Source organism: Morone saxatilis, unplaced genomic scaffold (assembly GCF_004916995.1).
Source record: "Morone saxatilis isolate NCDOM2014 unplaced genomic scaffold, NCSU_SB_2.0 Contig5, whole genome shotgun sequence".
Lineage (NCBI taxonomy): Eukaryota > Metazoa > Chordata > Actinopteri > Moronidae > Morone > Morone saxatilis.
Window position 1 is genome coordinate 10,197,833 of NW_023340095.1, and position 21,768 is coordinate 10,219,600.

Genomic DNA, 21,768 nt, shown 5'->3' on the forward strand with positions numbered 1-21,768 from the left:
AGCCTTAAGACCCAAAACATAATCTCCTTTCCCAAAACCTGGGATCCAAACATATTTTAGGAATGAATTCCAGAAATAAAAAAAGATAAGGCTATTGAGTGGTAGGGGCATTTTGTAGCTTTAATCATTAGTCAACCTTGCCTACTACAGGGCTTGCCAAAACTAACACAGGATCCTTGTGCAAATCAGCAACACACCCTGGAAGGCAACCAGTGACAACACATCATCTAAAGTTACCTGCTGACGTTTTCATAAAACACCTTGTTTAGTGCAGGAGAGGCTGGGAGTCCTGTTCACACTGACTGGAGCCATCACTGAGGCACAATGGAATAATCAACTCTTTTGTCATTTTGATTGCTGATTATTCCTCTGGTTGTTTTTGTTTTTTTCTCAGCATGGAATGATATGGGACTCTGTGAAAGGTATGTTCAGCCAACTGTTGAGTTTTGCTCAAGCATTATTTAAATACCTGTGGTTTTTTAAGTATTTGCCTTGCTAAATATGAATCATTTTAGGATTTCTATAGCGTTAGCCCTACAACAAGCACTTCATCTGATAAACATTTTACACACTTTTTGTTTCATTCTCCTGCCACGCTTTTTTTTGTGTGTGTGTGAATCAATTTAGAAAAGAAAAAAAATTCCAATACAACTGTATTTCATAAAGTCGCCGTATTGGTCATTGCCTTATTTAGGAATGAATCTGAGTACTTCACAAAAGGTTTATGGATTTTTTCTTCACTTTCACCACTAGGAAACATTAAATTGACTCGTTTGTTAATGAGGTCTGGCGGCGACGGTACGTAGCGATGAGCGTGAATAGTTTTGCCAGTGAAGAGGACAGCCGTTGCTCAACATATATACCATAGTCTTAATGCTGACATAGTAATAATTTAATTATTTTTTAAAGGGACAGTGTCAAAATAGTGTAAAACTGTTAAAATCTGTTCCCCGACCTTTGATGCAAAAATAATAGCTGCATAAATGATATCACTGTAAACCGCTGTCGAGAGTAATTTGTAAGTAAAATGTCGACCTGGCTCTTGCCTCGTTATCAGCTGTCTGTCAGGTGCACACCCTGCTGTATCCGGGTGTCTTCGTTCTGCACCTGTTGCTGTTGAACCGGGAGAGTCAGTTTACTCAAATAACTTCCTTCAACTGAACAAATTAACGTGGTCACTTATTGTTCGACTCAAACCCGAAGTTGTTTGGTTTATTTCATGTTGTGTGTTTTCCATTCAAACTCTTTGATTAACTTGGAGCAACTGTTTGCACCTGTAGGTTGCGATGGAAACCCTGCCAATAGGTTGGACTGTGCACACCTGTGACCAGGAAGGAGATGGGGCAGGACTGCTGAATGGGGGAGTCCCTGACACCAGCACAAACACACATGTCCATGATCTCTTTCATGAAGATGCACAGGTGGAATGTTTCCTCAGAAATGCCCCTTTATTCCTCCTCTTTATGTGTCTCTTAGTGGGTTTGAAGCTTCTTCACTCTTTGTGTTTCTCCAGTCAGTCTATAATCTATCTTATGTGACATTTTTTTTTCTTTTTGAGTTTTAATAGAATCAAAGCAAACAACCTTCTTTCAAAGCACCATAACCTGCAGTGCAGAGGCTATGGGTTGTTTTTTAATTTTAATCTTTGTGCTGTTATTCGTTTGCTGTACACAGTAGGCCTATATCTCAGGATTTTGTTTCATTTCAAGAAGAATAATAATTGCTTTTATTTTTAAAGGCTATATCACAGAGCCTTCACTCTTCTGATAAACAAGCTCACAACCATAGAAAATAGGCTAACAGGAAAAATGAGAATAAAACACTGAATTGTCAAAAGAAAAGAAGCCTATTAAAAATTGTAGTATTTAATGTTAAAAATGAAATAATAAAAATACATAATACAGATAATTGTTATAAAAGTCAGTCAAAATATCAGGAAACTAAATCTCTCAGTATCTTGTAATCACAAGGAAAAATCTGCTCAAAATTCATCCAAATCGCTCGTTTTTACACCAAATTTTGGCAAGTGTATTGTGTTCACTGTTTGGGTTCATTGTAGAGTTTATCAGTTGTTCTCGACTGCTATTGTTATATTGAATATAATATGAAATATCCATGAAATATGTTACAGTCAGTGGTCACCAGTTTACTCAATGATAGATAGGGGGTCTATTAGGGTAAACGATTGGGAACCAGTGATTTACAGTAACTTTTCTGATGGCTAATGATGAATATGATATTTAACCAGCCATTGCTTTAACTATTGTGTTTCCTTGATTAGCGCTTCCAGCAGTCAAGCCAGCCATGGTGGAGGATCAAAGTGTTTGTGTGGGAGCCGGTGCTCTTCGGTACCTGGGATGGAGTTTTCACCACCTGCATGATCAACATCTTCGGTGTGGTGCTGTTCCTACGTACCGGCTTCCTAGTGGTTTGTATGCATGTGCTGTGTTGCTCTCTCTACCTCAGTTTCTCTTGTAAATATTAGGAAACGTATTATATTTATTTATTTATTATGGCCATTTCTGAAACCATATCCAGGCAGAAAAAATTGCACACTCTGAAGAAAAATCTGTTTATTGAAGACAAAAATACAAACCTGAAAGATTTTAAATAACCTAAATGTTATCTTATATCATCTTATCATATTACCATGACTGTATATTTGTAGATTATACATTACATATTATGTTTTTGAAACAGTGCAACCTTCTAGAATAATGTCTATTGTGCTTACACAGTGTCTGCCAAATAATGAGCAATGGTAAATATTAAGAGATACCTGGAGAAGGTGACTAAATATAGAAGGTAACAAACATCTTGAATATGAATTCACAACTAATTGAAGCAACTCCTGCTCCCAGTTTCAAAATTGTTGCAATCTAAATACATATAAAAAATTTGTTCCAGATCTGATAAGCTTTACTTACTCAGACTGCCAAGTTTAAAGAGCATTCTGAAGTTTAAATCATTCACTACATTCTTATTTTGATGGTCTTCCTAAATGGTTTGCCCCCCAGTAATAAGGAATTGTGTGCATTGTTTGTGTGGAAATGCAGTTAAAGGTGAACATAAACCAAAATGTGTGCTTGAATGGTGCATGTGTGTGCAGTTTTAAAGAGCAAAAAAATTACTCTCCTTATCAGAAATGTTCAGTGTGTGGGTGTTTGGAGGGTTCCCACACTCTACCCACCCACTCACTAATAAAGCAAACTCTCAGTCTGTGGGACTTATGTCTCACTCATTGTAATTTAGTCCGTTTGTGGTTGATTATAGGGCTGGGCCAGTGGGTAAACCAGAAAAGACTGCACACATGATGTTTATTTTCATTTCTACACTTATATTTAGCCTCTTGTCTCATAATGGCTGTGAAGCTCGAATGTGTCATCCCCTCAGTTGATCCCAAACACTTTAATGTGTATGTGTCATCACAGAACAAAGCTGCAAAAGACCCTGTGATCTTAATTGCTGCATCTGTTAAGGTTGGATCTGACAGCTAAAATATAGTTTGTCATGTGGGAGACAGGGTTTCCTATCCAGAGTATGATGTATCTGATCATAAATTACTTGCTTTCTCATTAGTTATTGTGCAACAGTAATGAGTTGATCTTTTCCCTGGTTTAATGGGCCTTCACGAGAAGGTCTTTCAAGCATGAACCCCATTTCTTGTCATTAATTTTATTAATACTGAAGCTGAAATCAAATGATATGGTTTTTAAAGTGCAAATAGTACTATGATTTTAGTAGAAATCTCCCCATTTCCCACTTTCTCCAAAAGAAGCTGACAGCTTGAACAGCGTATAAAGTAAGACTAAAAGGTATCGATGGAGACACATTGGGGACATACTGGAGAAAAAGCTACATGCATGTGTTCAAGATGTACAGAGTGTGCAATGAATTACATACAAAGCATTAAGGTACAGTATAGAAAGTCTAGGCGTGCAGATATGTGTGGTACAAGCTGAATAAAGTGTATTTAAGTTACATGCTGCAGATTTAAAATGTGCGTATGTGACTGTGTAATTTTGTCTCTCAATCACCATCCAGGGGAACACGGGTGTGCTGCTCGGGATGCTGCTGGTCTCTTTGGTCGTGCTGGTTGCTTTAGTGACGGTGATGTCGGGGATTGGAGTGTGTGAGCACTGTGGCATTGGGAGTGGAGGAATCTACTCCATGATCTCCACAGTCCTGGGCGGCCGGGTGGGGGGCACTGTGGGCCTCCTTTATGTGTTTGGACAGGTGAAGGCTGATACTAATAGTTTTTTTAATTTAAGCTTTTTGTTTCTAATGCAACCTTTTACATTTCCCTCTCTCGTGCTTCCTCCCACCTTGCAGTGCGTAGCTGGAGCCATGTACATCACAGGTTTCTCTGAGTCAGTGGCGGAGGTGCTCGGTCTACAGAGCCAGTGGGCGGTGCGCGGCATGTCGGCGGCGGTGCTGCTGGCACTGCTTGGAATCAACCTCGCCGGTGTTAAGTGGATCGTCCGACTCCAGCTGCTGCTGCTGGCTGTGCTGGCCGTCTCCACACTGGACTTTGTCATTGGTACCTTCACACACCTTGACCCAGGTAGGCTTTGGGGGTCAGACATGGGAGAGTTAAATCGGTGCTGCTGTTTTGTGCCAATATTTAGTGTCTTCTAATAGTATTTTCAAGCCATAATAATCCTGCTTGCCCCAAAATTTTATTAATGTCAAGGCCTCTCAATTAGCATTTAACCTGATTCCAATTATTTAGGCATTTACACTATTGTTCAGAACCACTTCGAGGAAATGTCAGAAAAATAAGTGAACTTGAAAGTATCAACTGAGTGGGTAGCCAAACCAACAACAGTTACTATATCAGAGAAAAGAAAGTAAAACACAACTCTATCTACGTCAATTAGTTGGTATAATCCTGTTATAACACCCACAACTAAATTGTGTTTACAGTGTGTGTGTATGGTGTGTGTGTGTGTGTGTGTGTGTGTGGGTTGGGTGGACAGCTGCAGGTCAGGGGTGAAGATGGAAAGTTGGGAATATTCACCAGTGAGAGATAACACCCTGGTGCAGCACAGGATCAGGGAAAAATGGGAAAAAAGTGGAACAAATGTTTGTTACATTTTGACACAGATTAATAAATTAATTGCTGCACTGCTAGAACGCAGCCCTTGTTAATGTTACTAGATCGTTTCCTGATGTAACCAGTCAAAACGTCTGGTGTAGGAAAGGGAAATTAACTTTGATGCGAGCAAGGCCATCAATGTTCAGGTTAACAAGATTTATCCAGAAAATAAAATAGGAGGGAGAGCATAAGACTTTGGACAGGGAAAACAAAGTTAAGTAAAACCCAGAATATGAAAAAGCATAACTTGATCTCGAGTTCTCTTGCACTTTGTTATTTGCACATCTGAAATGAGGAATGTGTGAAAATGCCACATTCAGGTTAATTGTTTTTTTTTAGTCAAATTCAGCAAGGCTCCCTTTGTTTGCACAGTGCTGTTACTGGTTGACTAGAATGGTAAATGTCTGATCAGGCCAGTAGGTGTAGCTGTGGTATCACTTATTGTTGATTGTCAGTATTGTTCTACTGAGACTCTCTACATTTCACTTCTCTATGAGACTGCTGTCTGTGTAGTAACTTTGATACATATTTTACCCATTTTGTCATGTCTGTTTGCCTTTTTCTCTAATGACAACAGTTTTTTATAATCCATTTTAATTTGTAAAGTGCTTTTCTAGACCACAAGCGTCTCTGTCCTCAGTAACTGGTTTGTTTTGTTAAAAACCTATGTAAAGTGCCATTTTCCTTCTCTTGTGGCTTAAGTCTGAGACTGGCAGTGTGTTTATTGAGAAGATTTTTTCCTTTTTTTCCTTTTGTGGTGAGGAAATGTTGCCTTTTTGTGGTAGATTGTATTCTTCTGTTGCCCTTCAGGAAGTCCTTCCCCACATTTCCTGTTCTCACTGATTATCAACGTCCTGTCAGTGGGAAAAGAAGTGTTTCAGAAAACACGTAGCACACACTATAAAAAATACACATGTATATACAGTATATCAAATAGAGAACTGTCTTACTTTTTTTTACCACAAGGAACTCACTGTACCTGTCCAACTGTGGGCAGTGGCTAGTTACTGCAAGATAAAGCTTAACTCTTTATATGCCTGTTTAAAAACAACAGCAACAAAAACCAGTCCTTGTTCACTACTCCCTCCAGCCTTCTTCATAGTACAGTAGGCAGAGGCAGGGTGTGCACAGACCTTTTTGGGGGGCTGGGGCTCGAGCAATATAAGGGGCATTCAACCCACCTACAAATTCTATATTACCAACACGATGTTGCCACGCCGCCAAATGACACATAACGTACCATGTTCAAACACTCAATTCCTTGACGAAACCCCAAATTTAGCACATTTTCATGAAATTCATTTATTATTCAGTTCTTAAGATCAGGTCAGTGGTTTCTTCCAGAAAGGTAAATCTGGAAGGATGCAATTTAATGCACTGCAACAGATTTAGGTAAGTAGATATAGTACCTTTCTAGCTGCAAGAGGAAACAAAATAGTTTTTCTATGCAGTATGTATTAAGTTTGCTACCTATATTGCCTTGCCCTTTCTTTTTTCAGTCTTTCCTTTCTGTTTATTGCACTACAATCAGCAGATGATCAAAATGAATAAATCATACCTGTCTATCATTAGATCTTTCAAATACAAATGAAAAGCCTGGACCTGACAGGAATAATCTTTTAAGCTGTTTAGATGATGGTTTAAATAAAAGAATTAGACTAACTTTAGTGCTTTAAATAGCTTGGACTCACTCTGGACAATAAACAGAGCTGAGAACACACCAAAGACATTAATAAATGCTGCCAACAAAGACTCTCTGCCATCTGCAAACTCAAGGCTCTTTCTGTTGCCCCCACCTTCTGCTGCTGCTTTATAAAAGTATTATACAACCCATTCTCTTCTACTTTTCCACCTTTTTTTTTAACATGTTAACTGCCTCCAATAGGAACAAACCCATACGCATCACAAACAGCGCCTCAAAAATGACTTGTCTCCCTAACCCAAACCTCTCAGACAGCAAGCATCACACACAGAGCACACATCATAGCACACAATCCCAGACACCCCCCCAATCAATTTTTCACATTGCTTCCATCTGCATGCAGATACAGATCACTGGCCTGTAAACGAGCTCGCTATGGCAGAAGTTTCGTCCCTTCTGCCATAGCAGTACTCAACAAAACTTCCTTGTAGCTGTTATGTGTAAATACCTGAATGAAAAATGTGCTGTGTTTAGATGTCTATCTTGTGTTAATGTTGTGTGTATACGTATGAGACTTTGTACAGACTGTGGCAACACATTTCCTGGAAAGGACAATAAAGACTCTCTCTATCTAAAACCTATTATTCAAATTTGCAGAGAGAAATTTGGAAAATCAGGTTTAAGTAACTTTCGGTGACACAGGTCAGAGTCGAACCCAAGCTTGTTTAATGACAAACAAAAAGGAGTAGCCTATTGAGAAAATATCCAATTTTTTGTTGATTTTAATGTACCTTTTCCTCATTATGTCAATTGATTAATAATATTATACAATTAACATCAGCCAATAGGGCTTGTCAAGTCTGGGGTCAGGAGCTCCAAGCCTCCCTTGATTTATTCCGCTTCGAGAGTAATCTCTTTCAAGACATTGCAAGACAGCTACTCCAGTTACTATCGCTCTTGTATTTTTTATCTTAAGAGTGAAATCTCTTTCAGACAGCAGACAGCACTCCAGTTACGACCTGGGGTCTATATGTGCACGTGCCAGGGCAGAGGCCAGTTTTCAGTCCTAAAGAGTTGTAGGAGAACCAGCCATAATGGCTCCTCCAGGTTTTTCCAATTAAGAGCTGCTGTGTGTGTTGTGGTTACCTCATGGTTGGCAGAGGACCAGCAGGTCCACTAGCTGGTCCAAAAGAGCCCAGATTAGCGTGTGCGCAACACTGAAGCACATCCTGAAGGAAAAGGAGCCACTGCCAAAATCATGTAGTCATGGTTTGATAACATGTCCCTTATGTACATTTGGCAAAGCCGACGCCGTGGTAGGTTTCAGACACCATGTTGCATCACTGCCACAGCTAATGTTTGACCCATCAGTCAAGTGATGCACTTTATTAATTGCCATTAATACAAAATAGGGCACTGACTTGTCAGTATTTAAGATCTGAATTAGGTTAAATTAAAAATTGAATTAAAAAGAATTAATAGATCAAGCAAAAATGCCAAAATGTCTATGGTTCTGGATACTTGAACTTCAGCATTTGCAGCTGTTCTCTGTTTTATAGCCTCGTTAACTGGATATTTTTGGGTGTTGGGCTTGGTCAGACAAAATATTAGATGTTTGAAGATCTCACCTTGGACTCTTTTAATCAATATTGGTATGCATTGTTATTTCTATTAGAATTATCATCTTAGGTTTCAGAGATTAAATTACCCTGCTTTTGACGCAGATTCAGTAGCGTATGAATCTCTACAATAAAGATATTTGAAGTGGAAAGACTGAATTACTGGGGTTTTTGTTATAAATTGAATAGTACAGATTATTGTTAAGAGCATCAACAGCTAAAACAGTTTGTATGGCTTTACAAATAATGCTTCATGTTAGTCATATCCCATATCCCCCACACTACAGTTGAGGCATTATAGTCAGGATACACTCCTAGCCACTATGTCCTTGTCTACAATGTGATTCTGACGACTCTGTGTTAATATAGTAGAGGGATTTAGGTATTATTATATATGTACATGAACTCTCACCTGTAGACTGACCTGGCTTCCTGATTTCCCCAGCAACAAGGATCTGTTAAGTGACTGATTATGACAAGTCCTTCCTGCTGTATTGTGACAGGTGGAGTTAAAATTTAAAAACATGCAAGACTGCTCAGAATAGTGCTTTATCATCCCTGATAGGAGGAGTGTTTATTTCCCAGTTGTAGTATTCGAGAGTAAATTATTTAGTCTGAGACATATTGTCTCTGCAGCCAAACAATTAAAACCCAAAACCTTCTGATTGTAGTGCACAGATGAAATACAGTCTGACACGCCTTACCCAGTCCCAGTTCCTTTAGTTGAAGCCTGCTCCCCTCAGAACAGGAAGCCATAATGTGCTCTTGGGGTCTGGGGTTTAGGGTGTTAACCAGACTCACCCACATTTTTGGAAAATGACAAAGGAAGAACGCCGAAACTGAGATCTGAGGCCTTCTGCTACTCCAGAGACCGCTACATCATCTCTCCCTGTGATCCACACTATAATATATAGTTCTTAATCGCCCTAGTGGGACCTGCCCCACCTCTGTAACATCACAGCCTGTCCTGTTCTCCACGCACAGCATTTTACACTGGTTAGTGTGGGAGAGTAAGAGGTCAGTCAGACGGAGGGAGAGGCCTCAGTCACTCATGTAATCTGACTACACATTCCAGCTTGTGTCAGAGGAATTCTGAGTACAGAAAGAAGCTCTGCCTATACACTCGCTCTTTAGACAATATACTGAAATATGCATGCATTTCTGCCCTTTTCATAATAGTTTAAGGTCATATGGTAGACAAAAAAGGGCTTACGACCATGCTAGTAGCTAAGTGAGGCTGTACAGTACTTCGGCACAGCAGTGCTTTGAGCTGCATGCTAACATCTGTATGCTTACATGGTCACAATGCCACTTGTAGTATGTTTAGCACATGTTGTGTATGTGTGTATGTTTAGCACATGTTGTGTTGTGTACATGTAGAACATGTTTACCATGTTCACCATCTTAGTTTAGCATGTTAGCATGCTAACATTTACTAATTAGCACTCAACACTGAGGCTGATGGGAATGGCAGTTAAGATAAGATAAGATAAGATGTTATTGATCCCACACCGGGGAAATTCACTTGCTACTTGCAACCCGGCCTCTTCTCCACGCACCTGCCCACTTGCAGTTGTGCAGGTGTTTGAACCAAAGTACCAGACAAATTGAATTGACCAGATTATAGCAATAGATTAAAGGGGGTTTAAGGGGTTAAGATTAAGGGGTTGCCATAAATATTACAATCCATCCTGTGTGGGAAATGAATGTCTGTGCCAAATTTTACAGTTGTCAAGACCTTTCACACAAACTCAGTGGGATTCATTCTCTGGGGACCATGAATGTCTGTACAAAGATAGAGATATTTCTGTCTGGACCAAAGTGGTGGACCAACTGATAGACTAACATGGCCATCCTTAGAGCCTTGTAGGCAGCTTAGCTAAAACTCAATACCAAGCCGATATCAAGGTTGGATTACCAACCAGTCAAAGCAGGCAAGTACCACTTGGCCCCAGACCTCTAGAGGCCCCCAAAGCTCCAGGCTAAGCTGTGTCACTTGGTATTTTGATCACTTGCAATGTTATTTAGGAATTGTAAAAGTAGCAATGCCACAGTGTAAAAATACTCTGTTGCAAGTAAATGTTTTGCATTTAAACTCTTACTTAAGTAAAAGTACAAAAGATTTAGCATCAAAATATGTACTTATTACGTTACTTATTATGTAGGATGGCCCATTTCTGAATCATATTACATTACTGGATTAATTGTCGCAGCTGGTAAAAATTCGGATTAATATAAAATACATAATACACTGCCAGGTATCTAAATCCATAAGTATGCATCATGATTTATTACTTGATTTATGTTTTGCATTAATCAAAAGTACAATATCGGCCACCAAAATGTGACCATTCCTTATGTAGCAGCATGGCATGATGGATGCGAGTGTGTAGTTGTACCAGAAAATGGGAAACGTTCACTAAAGTGCTACTTAAAATAACACATTTGTTTGCAGTTTTTTGCCCACATTTCTTGAGATCAAATGCTCTGACAGTGTTTTTAAACAATTCATTTTCTGTTCATATAAATAGTTTTGCCTTATAAATATGTGAACGCCCTAAACTGAATACTCAGAGAGTCAGGCATGGCTGGAAGTTGGAGCATGATGCTGTAATGTGGGTGGGGAGTCCATGGTGCAGACATGGACACTGACTGTCCGGGATTTGTTAGATTCTGATTGTTTGGACAGAGGGCGGTATCACCGGGTCACAGAGTGAACAAGAGTTTGGGCTCCTAGTCCCATTTGATGTCAGTTTTCACAGCCTTTTTAAATTCCTATCCTGGAGAACATGTGCACTTGGAATAACTAGTTAATCCAGCCCTTATGGTTTTGGCTTTTGTCTAAAAGGGAAAAAAATAGCTTTCTCACTCTCTCTCTCTTTTCTCACTCTCTGTCTCCCTCTCTCGCTCGCTCTCATTCTTTCTCTCAAACTTGGAAGCTGCTGAGCTTCTGAAAAGGGTGGTGACTTCCTTTTGGATAAACATGTCATTAATCTGAGAGAACACATTCTTTCCCATCGCAAGATAACCAAGGGGGAAATGTCCGGTGTTGTAACATAGGCGGGCCCTTCAGATTGTGTGGTTTTAAATGGCCCCCCTACCAGTACAGAACAATCTCTCCTTCTGCACGTTCAACAAACCGACCTAGACTGAACTGACCTGTCCTGACTTTAGGCTGCACACTTGCTGCTGCCTATTGTTGTCATCCATTTTTATAGAAAATACCTGTAACAGTCTAATTGCAAACTTGAGATCCCAGTTTAGGTGGTACTATAATCAATTAGTAACAAAGGGTATTAGTATGCATTTCTCCGGTTTTTGGATTGCTGAAAATGGTAGATGCATAGATTTGAGTCGGAGGAACATATACAATCAATGATAATAGCATCCTTTAGTCATGCACCAGTTGTTAAAATTTTTATTTATTTTTCAAATGCAATATTTTTCAGAGCTATGGTATATATATTTTTTTACTTGGTGTCTGGTACTGTAGGAAAGTCCTCTGGTGCAGTCATGATGTGTTTACATCTCCAGTTAGTCTCAATTTCTCCAAGAAAGTTCACTGCAAAAACGAACTAACAATTATCATCTGGGTCTAAAGATGGTGACTAAATACTAAGAAAATTAAAACAAGCATATGAAAACACCACAGTAATGATCACTTTACACCAGTGATGGTGACAGTTAAATCATTAAGTAGCTACAGGTAGTAAATACAGCAACCAGCATGCGGTCTAGCACTATAATCAGAAATGGTTGATTTAAAAGTGTTGCTTTTTATCAGAAATTATTGTTATTAAGTCAAACACCATCCAATGTTAAATGGACATTGTTTTGGATGAGACTGGACCAGTCTGCATTTTTTTCAAAGAAATGTAATCTGAAAAAAAAATTTTTCATTGGCTAAATGCATCAGGTCATTGATCACATGTCCCTTGACTCATAAATTTATTTAATTCATGATATTCATATTTTCTGTATAAATATTGCTCCAGATATGATGAAAAATGGTGAAGTGTGTTCTGAACTCAAATCATGATAAATTTAAACTTCCTAATAGAAGAATTGCTTTCCCCAGTCTGAAGAAGTGTACAACAACTTTGTGTGAAATTATAAGTGAATGTAGAGAGTCGTAATTCATTTCCCAATGACAACTTGGCAAACTTAATCTGTGGATGGAGATCATACGGATGATGTAATCAAAAGCTCCAGAACAAAATGGACCTTTTGGTGAGATTGTTTTCTGAAATACTGAGAATAGTTTCACAATATCAGCTCTGGTATCAGTATGCTGCAGCTGACAGGTTTATACTGTTGATACTTTTCACTGTTCACTCAGAATTGATGTTCTTTGTGTGTCGTTGTCCCCTCTTTCAGAGCATGGTTTCATTGGTTATTCAGCCGGGCTGCTCAAAAGTAACACAATGCCAGATTACAGCCTAGGAGAAAACTTCTTCACGGTCTTTGGGGTCTTCTTCCCTGCTGCTACAGGTGAGGTGGCTCCCATCATCTTTTTCTGATCCAATATTGTGTGAAAAACAACACGTAACACACTTACACTTAGCACATGCGCAGTATGTATCAGGAATATCTTATCTGCCATTTTTCAACACTCTGTCCCTCATTGCAGCTTCATAATGCAGTGTAAAAATACTTTTGGTATTATACAGTATGTTGTGTACATTTGTGTGGTTTGTATCTTTGTGTGTGTGTGTGTGTGTGTGTGTGTGTGTGTAGGGGTTATGGCAGGATTCAACATGAGCTCAGACCTTCAGCGGCCTGAAAACAACATCCCAGTGGGAACTCTGGCAGCTGTCTTCACCTCGTATGATGACACCTCCACACACACAAACACACACACGCACGCACGCACGCACGCACACTGTTAAGTTGGAGTACCAACATGTCAGAAAATTTTAATTAATTCTTCCAAATGTCTTAATCTATTTATTTGACTTCATTTGGTACTACAAGACTTTACTTTTGTGGTGCTGTCGAATCTCTTTGTGGGAACTTTTTTGGCTTCATTGGAGAGAACAAACAAACCCACATTCCCAGTCTGGCCCTATCAGGCAGTGGAGCTGCCATGACACAATTCTCCTATTAATAGTGAGAAAGCAGCAGTTGTTAATGCTTCTGCCTTGTTAACTGTTGGTGACCCACAGGTGGTTCCTGTATCTGGTCTTTGTCTTCCTCCTTGGTGCCATCTGCACCAGAGAAGCTCTGCGCTATGACTTCTTGATAGCAGAAAAGGTAAACTCCACTCTGTTTCCATCCCACCCTGTTTAAAGAGGCTTTGTCAAGAGAAGGAGTTGAGGTGGGGGGATTCCCCATGATGGCTCACTGTGTTGATGTAGTGGTTAGTTCAAGTAAAAAATAATGGGTCTTTCCCATTACCCACGCACGCGTTTTCATACACAACCAGGTAGTAGACAAGTGTGGCCCACCTCGGAAAAATACACACGCGAGTCCTCTAGGTAGGAAAAAAATTATACTTGATACTTTCAATACCATGGCAAAAAGAAAAAGAAGTCCAAGGCACACGAAATAGGACTTTTTAAAAAAAAAATTACAACCTGCACACAGTCTTGGTACAGAAAAAGTCACTGAACACATAATGAGTACCAGTTGCTATTCTTTCCCATTGTTTCATCTGTACAACCTTAGGTTGAGAATCTGACTGCAGATCTGTTACTGTACTTTTGATACTATCGAACGATAGTATTGTATATGTTGTTTTTTTTTTACGTTATTTTTTTGGCCTTTTATTGGCTTTATTGGAAAGTGACAGTTGTAGATAGAAAGGTGGGTAGAGAGAGAGGGGATGACACGCAGCAAAGGGCCTCAGGTCGGATTCAAACCCAGGCCGCTGCAGCAACTTCGTACATGGGTTACCGACTGAGCTAAACGGGCGCCCAGTATTGTATGTTTTTAAACAAATGTAATAGGAAAAAAGTATTAAATATACTTTTGACAATCTTACTAGAGAACCTACAGGCTGATCTTTGAACTGATAATAATCAATAGACATGAAAAGTTTAAGTGTGTGACACTTATCAAGGATGTTGCAATTTAAAATGATATCATGTTTGGTCTCTTTTGTGTACAGTAGACCTACGTGCCATGTTGAACCACCATGTATCTGCTGTATCCAAAAACGGAAAAAGCAAACACTGACTGTAGACAGGGCCTTCTGCGAGTTTCACCTCCACCATAGTTTCTCCTTTGTGCTTGGTTGAGTCAAAGGAGTTCAGTTGGTTGCAATCTCACCACTAGATGCCACTAAATACAACACACTGGTCCTTTAATTCATTACTTTAAGGGAATGTTATACAAATCATGCTCCAACAGTCTCACACACTGTGTATATTACATATCTGTTGACATTTGAACTCTGAATTCTCAGCCACACTGAGCCTGGGTTTGGCTCCATATGGACAGCTGACGTTAGAAGGACTGGGCGTGATGGTTTTAGTTGTGTGAAGAGTCGAGCTAGTGTTACATTCATGCATATACAATAACACGCAGACTGCTCACAGCAGTAAAGCGATTAGGCTGTGGTGAGGAGCAAATCAAAGAAGATGTCGGGTGATGCAGCTGAACTCTTGAGCCAGTTGTCATTTTGTGTTTTTAATCCATCTGCAGCGAATCAGGTAGTTGGTGGTGCTTCTAAAGATAGCAGCAAGATACTCCAGCACTGAACAAGGTCACTGACCAGTTGTCACTACATTACTTTGTGAACAATAGTGTGTACCATCATTGTAGTATTAACCCAGTCTTTGCCCTGACTTCTCCATCAGTGGTTAGTTGTCATTGTTTTCATAAGGGGCTGACTGCAGCGGAACTCAACTGGGTGTAGCTGTTGTGAGCTCTCAACCCCACCCCATCCTCTTCCACCCTCTGTTTGTTTTCCTTCTTCCTCCAGGTCTCCTTGGTGGGTTTCCTCTTTCTGCTGGGCCTCTACATCTCCTCCCTGGCTTCCTGCATGGGCGGCCTGTACGGAGCACCCAGGATCCTCCAGTGCATTGCTGAGGAGAGGGTCATCCCTGCTCTGGCCTTCCTGGGAAGAGGGGTGAGTGGATGGATAGATGGATGGATGAAGCCATAAAGGGAGGGATGTCTGGACATTGGCAGTATACTGAAAAATATTAGCAATGGTCACCATGATGTAAATGCAGATTACCTAATGAGGGTGTGTGTTTATGCACCAGTGAATTCACTTACATGCAGAATGATAGTTGATAGTTGAAGCAATACTGCACTGTGACTTAAATGATCATATTATTATAGAACCTGGTTAACACACCATTTCATTTGGACCTTTCAACCGTATTGCATCAACCTTTGATGGTCAACTTATAAGTCAGCGTGGATGAGAAGTCCTTACAATACTTTGGATGAATCATAAACAGCTACTGAGCTCACCATTAGCTCCACCTCAACCAACTACAACAGCAAAATCCTGCTTTTACATTAATGCACGAGTAATAATGATCATAGATGTGATGTCGCTATATTGTATAACTGTATAACCTGGGATCTAGACACAAAAAGGGCATTTGTGAATTTATCTGACATAGAAAAAACAAAACAAATTGCATAATCACTGAACTATTAGATAAATGCTATTATAAGTTTGTAACAGTAATATTGTCTCTGATTACCTGCACTAATTGGCATGTTGTAAGCTAATAAGTGTGTGTAGCCTGGATGTATACAGGGGTGTGGTGGTTGGACTCAACAGGAAGCAGTGACAGGACTGCCTAACTATAGACTGCAGACTCACTCCATAGAAGTGAGTGGACTGTGAGTGCATTACAGTAAGTGAGTTACCAGTCACTGCTGCTACACAACCACACACAGTCACACACACACAGTCACGTTGACGTCCTGACCCCATCCGCCTCCACTCTTCCTTTAGACTTCCCTGGATGGCAGCGGTGTCTGACCTCTCTCAGCGGGCTGGAATGAGGCCCTAGACATCTTGGCCCAAATCAAAGCTTCAGAACAAACGCAGGAAGGGGGCGACGGGCAGGGCCCTGCTCTGCTGTGTGCTCTGGAGGCCCGCCAGGCACACAGCAGTGCTCCTTAAACTGTGTGATAGGACCTGGGAAGTGAAAGCAAGCTGGATAACAAACCACATGTTAAAACAATTTATCCATTTTGAGAAAGGGATTATTGTTGGGACATTGGTTTTGCCCTCTGGTTACAGATGGTGTTTCACCTATATTTAATGATTTTTAAATGATCAGATACAGTTCAGGAATTAGAGGAAGTTAACTCTTACCTAAGTCAAATTACCTACCTATTGTTATCATTTAATTAATTATAATTTAGGCAGAAAATTAAGGCAGTTAATAGTGTGACTTACTTTCTCAGGGCTCCTGAACAAAGGAAGGCCAGATGAAGTCATGGGAAGATTTTTTTAGGTAGCACTACTGTAGTGAAAAAACAAAACGAGTTTCAAGTATGCATATGGATAATCATTCCATTGCTACTTGTTGGTAATGGCAATGGCCTACAGATGCTATGAGAGGTTTGATAAGAGGAGAGCAGGGTTTTGGGCCTTCATTTGTTTGGCTGATGTTTGCACTTTTTTATTAAGTGTGATGTTAGTAATGGAAATATTTTAAGAATATTGCACTTTCTTGTTCTAGGAATAATAATATCAGCAGTGGCCCGAAGCCAATTTGAGTTTGAGACCTCTGCCATAAAGGAACACTTAATCCTTCATTTTTGTGTTCGACAACAACAGACGTGTAGTGCAGCCGTCACTTTCCATATTGTGACACCCTCTCCCTCTCCAACAGAAAGGCCCAAACAGGACTCCGGTGGCAGCTATCTGTCTGACCAGCCTGCTGACCATGGCCTTCATTTTCATCGGTCAGGTCAACGTGCTGGCCCCCATCGTCAGCATCAACTTCATGCTCACCTACAGTTTCATCGACTACTCCTACTTCAGTGTGGCCATGACCTTCCAGCTGCAGACTAAAGAGAAAAGGGACACCCTCATCCCAGCCAAAATAAACCAGCGTAAGTCAAGCAGGCAAAGTTCTACGCCTTTGATTGAGGCCACTCTCCCAAACTACGGGAGTGCAGGCGAGAATTCACAGGGTAAAGGCACTTTACTGGAGTTTACCAAGGACATGGACCAGATCTTTCCCTCCACGTCAAATGTTGATGCTGGAGCCGAGAAGTCCCCCTCCATGCAAGAGCTGGACAGTAGATGCAAAGGCAGAAAGGCTAATGTTACCACTAAGCAGAAGCTGATTGACAGCTTTGGCTTGGACCAAAACAGCAATATGTTCTCGGAAGAGAGAGGAAGTGAGACAAGTTCAGCTCCATCGCTTAAGGAAGCTGAGTTGCAGTGTGAAGGCAGGGAGCCCAGAGCTGCAGAAGAACCACAAGTAAAATGCCGTTTCAAAATACAACAAGCTGAGCAGGATCCTTCAGCTGAGCATCATAATCACAGCACAGGTGATCAGCTCCAACCATCACTACACTAGACTTTAGGAGACTAGACAGGAGTAGAGATCAGGTTTGTTGTAGCTGTTTTTAATATCCTGACCCTTTAATAAATCTTTCAGGTGCAGAACACCAGAGCTTTGAAATCCAACCCATGCAGGATTCAGTCTATGCAAAGTTCTGCAACCACTGGGTTGCTCTTATTGGGGTAGGTTACACGTTTCATGCGTCATTTATTTTTGTTATAATTTTCATCTTATTTTCAGATATTTACAGAATTTATAAAGTAATGTGAACATATAATTTGTTTTCTTGCAGGCATTGAGCTCCATACTGATTATGTTTGTTATTCAGTGGGTTTATGCCTTAGCAAACATAGTCGTTGCCTTGCTGCTCTTCCTCTACATCGGGAAAACAAGTCCTGGACTACCTACAGGTGATTTCCATCAGTTAATTTCCGGTTAATTTCAGGTTAATTATCAGATAATTTACATTATCTTTTATGTTTAAAATGCCTCCTGGTTTGCAGTATATGTTTTTAGATCTGGTCGACCCACGCTAGGTTGTTATGTGACCTAGTAACGTACTCGGCCACATTGCTTGGGAGTTTCACTTGCGGTCTTTTTGCCTGGCAGGCTGGCAGCTGTTGTGGCTTAGGATTTCTAGAATAGCTGGATGGGACACCCAGCATCTGTGCATTAAATCACCACATTACAGCATGCCTCAGCAGTCTGACTCACAATATTTCTCAGCAGAGGCTCTGCAAGTGTTACCCTCTTGTCCCACAGGTGGTCTATGTGATGCTGTGCTTCTCTCCCTGCTCTACTACTACACTTTTTGTGCACTAACCTCAAATATGAACGCAATAAAAAGGTTCTCTGTAGTAAATTTAAACTTATTATCATATTTGTTTAACCTGTTTTCTGTGGCTATTTTTGATTTATTTGCAGGTATTGCAGCAAGATTCAGCTTCTTCACTTGGCTCAAATCAACACTGAATAGCATTTTCAGGTAATGTGTGATTGTTATAGTCAGTCAATTTATAAGAATGAGTGGGTGACAGATAGGTAAGAGATTTAAATGTCATCCATCGAAGACATTTCTTAAGTTCTTAGTTAAATTATCTGTCCAGAATAGACTGAAACTGAGTTAATTTTTTACATACTTGTCATAATCTATTGGTTCTTGTATTACAAAGTCAGTGCAAAATAAGACATTTTATCTGTAAATATGTGTTTTTTTAAGTTATGTGTGTCACCTGAACCCGAGCTCTTTTTCTTTCAGGAGGGAAGGATCTCCTCGGGACGAGATCGTAGTCACACCCTCTCTGTCTGGGATCGGGATGAAAACCAAGCAGCTGACGGAGGAAAATGCTGACTTTGCCTCTCGTCACCGCTTTCACCAATCCTCATTCATCAGGCCCGACAAGATGGTGGAACCACCGCTTCACTGACTGACTCAAACACTGCCTCTGTTACATATTATATATGTCAGCCTGAAACCACATTTTCTGCCTCAAACTGCGCCTCATGTAGCCCTGTGAGCCACATTCTGCACACATATTGTATTTAATAGAGACGTTCAGTGGCTCAGGGAGGGAATCTGAGTTTCTTCTAGAGTTGCGCTGTTGGTGTGAGAGAAAACGAGAGATGTATTTGTGGACTGGAGAAAGCTGGAGTTGGTTGAGTTTTCCATAAAAGTAAACCTAGTTTATTTTGTCTTCTACTTCATTGCTTTAACTTTTGACTGAATTATCACTTTCTTTAAAACTCTCCACTGTTTTGCTGTTGGATTACTATACTGCTGGGTAACTTCCAAGAAGTCCGAGCATCATGGTGCTCATGTGGCCTAAATATCCTGTGTACATGTGACACAAAGGTTTAATTAAAGAATGTTAGTTCATTTCTGCATGTATACAGTTTATTGTTCATTGAAAAATGTTCCCCAGGTTGTTATTAGTTTACTTTTCCTAGTTGTCAGTTGCATTCAGGTCTTGGTGTTCTTGCAGACATACAATAATTCAGAAATAACAAAGAATTTCCATATTTGTTGCTGGCATCTAATTCAAAAACCCAAAATGCAATGAAAATATGACTTCTACATAAGAAAATATACTTACATAATATAGTATAGTATATAATAATAATACAATATTTTAGAAGAATAGAATATAAAACCAAGATCAGGAGCTGAAATAAGCTTTTAGATCCAGCTGGTTTAAAGCAAAATAGCAAAAGTGATTAAGGCAAAAATAGTAAATTTACTGTAGCCGAAGATGATCAACAGCCTACTAATAAAAAAAATCAAATTTAATTGTGACGCACATCACACTGATGTAAATATTTAATGTTCCTGGCTGTGTTAAAATTTTTTATTTTGATTGAGATATTAATGTACGAGGAAGAAGGATGGATCAGTAAAGAGGGAATAAGAAGTGATTTGAAGAGTGTATTTGATTCATTTTAAAACACATGAATATATTTCAGTACATACAGTCGTGTTATTTGGGTGAATTGTGTGCATTGCAGACTTCAAGAGTCATTGTTCTTGGAACTCAAGCACAAAGCTGTGAAAACCACTTCCTCTCAGCATCTTCTTGTCGGAGCTGCAACAGGCACATGACAATCTGTAAAGATACCTGTACTGTTTCCTCATCATCGACTGATCTCTGGCTGACTCGATCAGTACTGAGAAAATGGTTTCAGATGGGTGGGCTGAAGAATGGGACTGTGCACAATAAAAAACTTTAATATCTGAATTTTACTTCAAGGATGATGCCTTGAATTGTCAGGAGTGTCAATGAAAGACACTTTGGGGTCAAGCCTGAACAACATACACTCATTGACACAGATATTGCTGCTTTATGTCATATAGGATAGAAAGTGTGATCTGAATATTACAGACAACTGTTCTCAAATTAGAGTGTGTTGCAGTAATACAAGTACAAGTGAAGTTTCACCAACCATCTCTTTTTATATATTCTATATATAATTAATCTGTCATACTTTTTTTTACCTTGAAAGCCTAAAAGCCTTTTTTGTGAATTAAGGTTTTTCTTGTTCGCTTACACTGAGAGTTATTTTGTCACCCAGTAAATGATGTTTCTGTCATGTCACCCATAAACCTTATCTTGGCACAGCAACAGGTTTTTTTTTTACTGATCCCAGCCAGAACACATCCTATAAACAGTCTGGGCTGTAGATCAGTCTGACTACAAAAGATGGGAGCTGGGATGCTTTTGAAGTAGAATTAGGTGGAAATGTATATCTTTGACTGATTTATTGTTTCTCTCCATTAACACTGATTGTTGTAGCCTCAATAATATTTGTTTATCTTACAGTGCTTTACCATTTTATTTAGACTATTTCATGAGGTATGGCACCCGAGTCTCCATTAAACTGTATTATAGAATTAGTAGAGCCTTTTTTGTCAAGGAGTATGAGCATTCAAAAGCTTTTTTAGCTGCCATGCTCACCTTGTTGTGCTTATTCATTGTACTGTAGGAGCCCATTCATACCAGAACAACAAATACAGTTATAAATGATAATATATATATATATATACCTCATAGTAATGGCTCAGAGAATCTAGATTATGGCTTTAAAATGTATTAATATGATTTTAATAATAGAACACACAATGAAGAGTTAGTATGTCATTATTGTAATCACTCATTGGAATTAAACATTAGCCTATGATTCCTAACTTATCTCTTTTTTTAATGGCACTAATCAGTTGTCATAAGACCCAGAGCATTGTGTGGTGTCATTTATCTAAAACTTGAACTCCCTGAAGCATCAGTCTCTCTTTGCTAAAAAAGGAACAGTTCCATTTTTTTTTTTTTTTAACTGCCGGACTTCCGACAACACCTGAAGGCGGCAAGAGCAGCCACGGGGTTGAACAACAGGACAGAGTGAAAACCACCACAGTGTGTGTGTGTGTGT

At 39.7% G+C, this 21,768-nt stretch overlaps 1 protein-coding gene across 1 annotated transcript; it reads left to right on the plus strand.

Annotated features, from left to right (window-relative positions):
- Window positions 1-279: 279 nt before the first annotated feature.
- slc12a8 (solute carrier family 12 member 8) lies at window positions 280-20,262 on the plus strand. The gene is made up of 14 exons (XM_035677325.1): window positions 280-422; window positions 1,281-1,421; window positions 2,282-2,428; window positions 4,045-4,236; window positions 4,333-4,564; window positions 12,737-12,850; window positions 13,097-13,184; window positions 13,525-13,612; window positions 15,285-15,431; window positions 17,170-17,836; window positions 17,947-18,032; window positions 18,143-18,260; window positions 18,775-18,835; window positions 19,109-20,262. Exons 2-14 carry the CDS (start codon window positions 1,287-1,289, stop codon window positions 19,275-19,277), a joined length of 2,244 nt encoding a protein of 747 aa, XP_035533218.1. The 5' UTR covers window positions 280-422; window positions 1,281-1,286; the 3' UTR covers window positions 19,278-20,262.
- The last annotated feature ends 1,506 nt before the right edge of the window (window positions 20,263-21,768 follow it).